At 47.3% G+C, this 7,823-nt stretch overlaps 1 protein-coding gene across 1 annotated transcript; it reads right to left on the reverse strand.

Moving 5' to 3' along the window:
- Positions 1 to 950: 950 nt before the first annotated feature.
- DYNLL1 (dynein light chain LC8-type 1) lies at positions 951 to 3,330 on the reverse strand. Its single transcript, XM_021703603.2, has 3 exons — positions 3,185 to 3,330; positions 2,848 to 2,985; positions 951 to 1,280 (listed from the first exon to the last, which is right to left on the reverse strand). Exons 2-3 carry the CDS (start codon positions 2,977 to 2,979, stop codon positions 1,143 to 1,145), a joined length of 270 nt encoding a protein of 89 aa, XP_021559278.1. The 5' UTR covers positions 2,980 to 2,985; positions 3,185 to 3,330; the 3' UTR covers positions 951 to 1,142.
- Positions 3,331 to 7,823: the final 4,493 nt, after the last annotated feature.

The following is a 7,823-nucleotide window of genomic DNA, read 5'->3' on the forward strand; positions in this document are numbered from 1 at the left end:
CTTCAATTCACATTTAATTGTAACAGGGTTTCTAAGTATAGCTAGTTAAAGCATAGCACAGCAGGCTTACACATTTAAATTCCTGCAGAGACTTTATTGGAATCACATGGAGGGCTGCTGCTCAAAAACGTTCATTTTCCCTTTTAAGACCCCTTTTAATCTGAGTGTCCTTTTGGGACAGGGCAGGAAAAGGGGATGGGGGGGCGGACAGCCTAGAGCCCAGCAAATTTCTCATTAGCTCAACTCTGTTATTGGCTTATTTTACAGACAAAAACAAAAAACAAAACAACTTCGATAAAGTTCTACACAGTCATCACCACCACCTGAGGCCCAAAGTCCAGAACACCCTTTTAATAAAATGAGCACTTAAGGATAGTATTTATCAGATTAGTAATGAGATTTAACCCAAAAGTTTCTGTGCCATGTGTTTCTCAACATGCACTTCTGAGCAGTATTCTTCCATGCACGACAGCTGCAGGATGGGGGAAACTAAAGACTCAAGATGAGCACTATGAATAGGCTAGTCTATTACATCCCACAGAAACTCACTTCAAGGACTGACCCCCACTAACCTACTCAAGATTAAGTGATAGGGCGCCTGGGTGGCTCAGTTGGTTAAACGACTGCCTTCGGCTCAGGTCGTGATCCTGGAGTCCCGGGATCGAGTCCCGCATCGGGCTCCCTGCTCGGCAGGGAGTCTGCTTCTCCCTCTGACCCTCCCCCCTCTCATGTGCTCTCTCTCTCTCTCATTCTCTCTGGCTCAAATAAATAAATAAAATCTTTAAAAAAAAAAAAAAAAAGATTAAGTGATAAGCCATTTTCAACCCTAGATTTGAACAAATCGTAACTAACACACACTTCTCCAACAGATTTATTTTGAAAGGAATGGATTTTGAGGAGAAAAAACATGGGGTAGAGGTATGGAATAGAAAATAAATACAAATGTAAGCTGTTTTGCTAATTGTTTTATAACCACAACAAATTTGTACAGAGAATGCCCTGTACAAAACAACACAATAAAGGTTCAAAGATCGAGGTGTTCCCCTAGGCAAGGCTGAAGATTTCAGTCTCTGGTATTTGGAATTTAGGCTGCAGTCCTTGGTTTTGGATGGATCACTGGGTGTGTGACACAGTCCATGCTTTTAACCAGATTTGAACAGAAGAATGGCCACTTGGCCCAGGTAGAAGTAGATGAAGTGTTTGGTTTCATGTGTCACGTAACTACCGAAGTTCCTCCCCACGATGCAGTGCCAGGTGGGGTTGTACTTCTTATCAAACTCCTGGTGGGGGGAGAGGGGGAAAGAAAAAGAACACTAGAATTTCAGTGCTAAACCAGAGGTCAGAGTTTGCCTCCCAGATAAGCAGAGCCTGTAGGGGCAGAAAGAAGGAACGTTAGCATCTGCAAATTCTTAGCAAGAAAGAATGTTCCCCAGCTCCAAGTCGCCTACATAGTGCATTAATGCATACATACTTGCAGTCTGAGCTAAGCTGAGAATGGGGGCTGGGGAGGTAAAAGGCAGTAAGGGCAGCCTCATAGACAGGGCACTTTGTTATCATGGTAATTTCGCCTTCATAGCTCCTATGATATTCTCGTTAATTGACAGCAGGTGATAACAGTTCTAGTTTATCACGTTATGTGATAACAGATACAAACGAAATTATCCTCCTGTAGGTCATGCACCACAAAATCCAAAATGGTAAATATTTAGCCCCAAATACCCCATTCCTTAACTGCACTCCAGTATCAATGAAAACAAAAGATGTCCGAAGGGCAAAGCCTCAATTCGCATTTAAACCACTGTGGATCAAAATTTAAAGGGCACCAGATACTCTGCAATCCACTGTTCCACCCACAAAAAGAATGCTAGAAGCAGAATCTGATAGTCACCTGTCAGATTTTATCCTTAATTTCAATAGCCCTCTCTTCCACATCTATCCTGATGGTGCTAATCTACCACCTAGTACACAAAGATAGCAAACTGCAGAACAACTTTCCCTATTTTCCTCAGCCAAAGGGGCTCTGAGAACAAGAACGCCTGTGGTAATTTCTTCACTAGGTGACTGTAGGGCAGGCGCCAAAGCCAGTCTTTCTCTATGTAATTCTTACAAGTCTCTGTGAGGAGTTACACAAAATTCGGCTCTCACGCTGTATGCAGCATGAACATCTTTTACATCTACTGGAATAACATTCTTAAAAGTTAGAGGAACCCACTGCTGCGTTTGTCAAAAAAGGTATTTCTGTTCCATCTGCAGTCTTTCATTTTCCCATTCTCAACTAGGAACCCTCCCACGGCTTAAGCTGCCAGTTCCCTTCCCTTCCAGAAAACACAGCTCGGAGAAATTGGCAGTCCTGCCAGCTTTCTACAGACTGCCATTTACCAAGCCCTCACCCCAGCCCCCTAACCACCACTACCACCCACTTTCCCTCAACTGCCGACTAACTCCCCACCGAAAGGCTGGCAAGATCTCCCTCCGGCCCGGCTGGAAACACCCACGCAGCTCCCCCCCCTCCGGAACACCCAGATGGATCCTCCGCGCAGGAATCATGCAGAAGAGGGGGAACCGCTGCTCCCTGATCCTAGAAACCGTTGCTAGGTGGCGCTTTCCCCCTGCGGAGCTGGATAATAAAAAAACTTCGGGCGCGGAGGGTCTGGTCTTCTCATCAGGAGCGCAAAATTCATCTGCGTCCTTTCTGGAAACCTCTACACCCGGGCTGCCCTGCGTGCCTCCAAGGATGTCTGCCAAGCGCTCTGGGGACGCAGGATCGGGAAGAAGGACTAAGTTGTGACTCGCCCCAGCTGCGCGCAAACGGCCCGAGCCCCCCCCGCCCGCGCGCCCCGTCCTCACCTTTTTAATATGGGCCGCAATGTCCTTCTCTATGTTGTATTTCTCCAACGCCTGAGTCGCACACTCCACCGAGTCCTGTTGCATCTCCTCCGACATATCGGCGTTTTTGATCACGGCCTTTCGGTCGCACATGGTTACCTGGGGGGCGAGGCCCGGGCAAGGGGTGAGGAGTTGGGGTGTAGGCTGCGCCTGCGAGGCGCCAGCTCCCCCAGCCCGCTCCTCCCGCCCCCCACCCCACTTCTCAGAAAGCGCGGGCCGCGCGGACCGAACAGCGGGAGAAGTCCGGCGGGAGATGTAACCAGGCAGCGAAGCCCCCCGCAGCCCCCGAGTCTCTCACCGAGGAGCAGGGGACGGCCAACTGCAACGGTCTCCTGGGGGAGGGGCTGGCGACACTCAGACCCGGCAGGAGCTACCGTCGCTACCAAATCCGTGGCGCATCTAAGGAGCCCCACACAAGCCGCCGCCGCCTAGTGCCTAGGCCCCGCCCTGCTCCCGCCGGCCCCGCCCCCGAGGGACGTCCCCATTGGCTTGACGCAGCCCCCAGGACTCTCCCATTGGTCCATAGACTCAATGGTTCCCTCAGGATCTTTCTCCTGCATTTTGTTGCAGACCACAATGCATCTCTCGCGGCGTCGGTTGCCCTGGCAACGGGCCGCACGCGGTGAGGCCCACACACCCCGAAGGTGGAGTTGGGGCGGGGTCGCGAGGACCACCCAGAGACTAGAGGGGTGCGAGGGGACTTTGTGCCCAAGCCAAAAGAAGTGCCTCCAAATTTTCGAAGGTTGTCCCAGGGTGTGTTCTCGAATATCTTGGGAAGTTGGGTGTCCTACGTCCCCCCCACCTCCACCCCAGGTCCAAAGGATTTAAGGATTCTAAGTGAGGTAGCCACTCCGTTCACTTAAAGGGTATTTCTGAAGAAGGGCTGGCTTTATGGGCGAGTAACCAGGGCAGTTGCAGAAGAGGGGCCCCAGGGCTTGGTTTAATGCTCTACTCTCTCATTCTTGAAATTCTTAATTTTTTTTTTTTAACAAGGGACCCCACATTTTCATTTTGCATTGGGTCCCACAAATTATGTAGCCGGGCCTCTTTTGAAATTTGGGGGTGGGTGGTAAGGTCTTCAGGAATGGGAGAGGTTTCCTTATTCTGGCTGGGCAGGGAAGACTTCCTTTAAGGGGCTCGGGTTTGGAAGTACTGATCCCAGGTGTGTGTGTCCCGGATGGGGCTTCTTGCTCGTTGAGGCAGTCTTTCCTGTGAGGGAGTTTCTTGGTTGCGGATTTATCTCTAAGGCGGAAGTACCCTAACGGATAGAAGGGCGTCCCTCAGAGGTATTTTCCTCTCGCTTTGGGAGACTAACCAGTAAGTGGTCTTGAGAGGTTGGGGAGCAGGGTCAGATCAGGATTTAAATCCCAGCACTGTCATTTACTAGCTGATTGAATCTCAGTTTTCTTATCCGTGAAGGGGGACTGAATATTAAAAGGAAACCACTTCCTAGGCATGTTGAAAATATTAAAGGAACTGATGCTCTTGAAGTTCTTCAGCGCAAGGTGTGGCATTGTAGTAAGTGCTTGGTGCATCTTCTCAAAAACTATCAGCTTATGGAACTATCCCAAGAGTCACAGCAAGATTTTGACCAATCCTTAAATGCCTATAATGTGTTTTTGCACTTCCATAAACAAGTTACCAGATTCATCATGCAAACGGAAGCTTTCTTTTTTTTTTTTTTTTTTTTTTTTTAAAGATTTTATTTATTTATATGACAGAGAGACACAGCGAGAGAGGGAACACAAGCAGGGGGAGCGGGAGAGGGAGAAGCAGGCTTCCCGCGGAGCAGGGAGCCCGATGCGGGGCTCGATCCCAGGACCCCGGGACCATGACCTGAGCCGAAGGCAGACGCGTAACGACTGAGCCACCCAGGCACCCCAAACGGAAGCTTTCTTTTTACATTTCTGCATTTTCCTTCTTGACCATTACTCTCGTTAACCCAGAGCCCCTTATAACAATTGGACCAGACAGGCACACAATTCCAAAGAGAGACAGATGAGAATAATGAGAAGAGCTTCAGGTACAACATATGCATATCAATTAAATAAAATTAAGAGGCGTTTCCCAGTGCCAGGTTTCCAGTGGAGGGATTACGGGTCTCAGAAAATAGTTCTGTACGGCGTAAGGAGGTGGAAGTTGGGTTGGCAACAGGGGTGAGGCTGGGTTAGTGCTTCTACCTGACTTGGGTGTATGATTCAGAGCTACGGAATCTCCTTATGAGGCCAGAGCCTGAATTTTTCTTGGGGGCCTTTACTTTACATGAATATGTTTATATTTACTTTTTTGAAAAAAGATTGATTTATTTGAGAGAGAAAGCATGTGCCTGCACCCCCGGCTCGGGAGCAGGAGGGATGCGGGCGGGGAGGGAGAGGAAGAGAGAGAGGGAATCTCAATCTCACAACCCTGAGACATGGCCTGAGCCAAAACCAAGAGTCAGACACTCAACTGACTGAGCCACCCACGTGCTCCTATATTTATTTTTCATATATATATTTTTTCAAATATATATATTTATCCCTCTGATCTATGGCTTGGCCAGCTTCTCCTTGTTTGAATAGAAGGAGCTGAGAGTAAAGTATATGCCATAATAAGAATAGCAGCTGTTTATTGAGTGGTTGTTTACCACCAAGTGCTTTCATTCACTCAGTTATTCCTCACAACAGCTGGGCCTGGGACCCCTTTCCTCCTGTCTCCCTTTTGGCATAGCTGTCTGCTCATTTAGATTTCAGCTCAAATGCCACCTTCCCTGACCTCCCATCTCTACTTGCCACTACCACCACCCTTTAGTGACTTTCTACAACACTTGTATTTCCTCCATTGTACCTGCTTCATTTATTCCTTCAGAGGAATCATCTCGTATTTATTTGTCTCTCTGTCTCTGTCTTGTTCACTGCTGTGTCTTCAGCATCTAATTCACTGTCTGCATTGAATTTATAGTATGCATTGAATTAAATTTACATTGAATTAAAATTACCAGGTCTTATATTGCCATTTTACAGATTAGGACGTTGACTTTCTCAAGGTCACATTTTTTGTTTAAAGATTTCATTTATTTATTTATTTATTTATTTATTTATTTATTTATTTATTTATTTATTTATATTTATCTATCTATCTATTAGAGAGTAAGAGAGCACAAGTAGGGGGAGCAGCAGAGGAAGAGACAGAAGCAAGATCCCCGGTGAGCAGAGAGCCTGATGCGGGGCTTGATCCCAGGACCCAGGGTCATGACCTGAGCCGAACGCAGACGCTTAACTGACTGAGCCCAAGTGCCCCTCAAGTTCACACTGTTAATAAATGAATAAGTTCCAGGTCTGGATGATCCTAAAATCCATTCTCTCTCTCTCTTTGTTTTTAATTGATTTGAGAGAGAGAGAGAGAGGGGGAACGGGAGAGCACAGGCAGGGGGTAGGGCCAGAGGGAGAGGGAGAAGCAGACTCCTTGCTGAGCCAGGGAGCCTGACACAGGGCTGGATCCCAGGACCCCGCGATCATGACCTGAGCCAAAGGCAGGCGCTTAACCAACTGAACCACCCAGGCGCCCCTTAAATCCATTCTCTTAACTTCAGTATTATCTTAATATATTTAGCTGATTAGACAGTCCACCTTTTTCTTATTCATAACTTTGAAGAAAAGGAGTTTGAAATGGGATGATGTTGGGACGCCTGGGTGGTGCAGTCAGTTAAGTGGGACTCTTGGTTTCTGCTGCGATCGTGACATCTCTGTGCTTAGGGAAGAGTCTGCTTGGGACTGTCTCTCTCTCTCCCTCTGCCTCCACCCCCACCCCACTCCACCCCGTGCTTGTGCACGTGCTCTCTCTCAAATAAATAGATAAATCTTTTGAAAAAAGAAATGGGGAGCGCCTGGGTGGCTCAGTCGTTAAGCGTCTGCCTTCAGCTCAGGTCATGATTCCAGGTCCTGGGATCAAGCCCCGCATCGGGCTCTCTGCTCAGCAGGAAGCCTTGCTTCTCCCTCTCCCACTTCCCCTGCTTGTGTTCCCTCTCTTGCTGTCTCTCTCTCTGTCAAATACATAAATAAAATCTTAAATAAATAAATAAATAAATAAGGAAATGGAATGATATTAAAGTTTTCTAACAGATAATAGGATTTTGTTTAGTAAATGCCTAGAACTTGTTCTCCATTTGTAGCACCTGCCTTTCCTAGCATCTCTGTGCTTGTACTGCTCATCTCAATCAGCTCTTGACGCTATAATTATTTTCTATAAATGTGAAAGAAGGGCACTTCCAGAAATCCATGCCTTCCTGGTCTGTGCCTAACTCCGAAAGACCTGTTGGGGGGGGGTATTGTTTCTAGGAACCAAATACCTGTCTTTTTCATTCCTTTATCACTTATTTTTGCAGAATTATTTCTCATTTCCTATCTATTCAGCCCACGGTGAGGCATCCCCCAATTATCAGTGAAATATACTGTGCAGCACAGATGCTTGAAATATGTACCTAGAATCAGTTACTGTCCCAACCTCAAGGAGCTTCTAGTCAACGGGAACCTAATCCTTCTAGTATCATAGGTTTGAGGGCTTGAAATACAAGGGGCCCAGCTGGTGAGTGAGGTGAGGTAAGTGGGAGTGGTAGGAACTATATGGCAAATAGAAAAGCCCTTTAATTAAAAAAAATTCTTGTTTATTTTAGAGAGAGAGTGTGCAGTGGGGAGGGGCAGAGGGAGAGAAGAGAATCTCAAGCAGACTCCACACTGAACCCAACACAGGGCTCGATCCCGGGACCCTGAGATCACGACCTGAGCTGAAACCAAGAGTTGGATGCTTAACCAACTGTGCCACTCAGTGCCCCTAGAAAAGCCTCTTTATTTTTTTTTAAAGATTTATTTATTTATTTGAGAGAGAGAGAGAGAGCACAAGAGGGGGGAGGGTCAGAGGGAGAAGCAGGCTCCCCGCTAAGCAGGGAGCCCAATGCGGGT

Source organism: Neomonachus schauinslandi, chromosome 14 (genome assembly GCF_002201575.2).
Source record: "Neomonachus schauinslandi chromosome 14, ASM220157v2, whole genome shotgun sequence".
NCBI classification, from domain to species: Eukaryota; Metazoa; Chordata; class Mammalia; order Carnivora; family Phocidae; genus Neomonachus; species Neomonachus schauinslandi.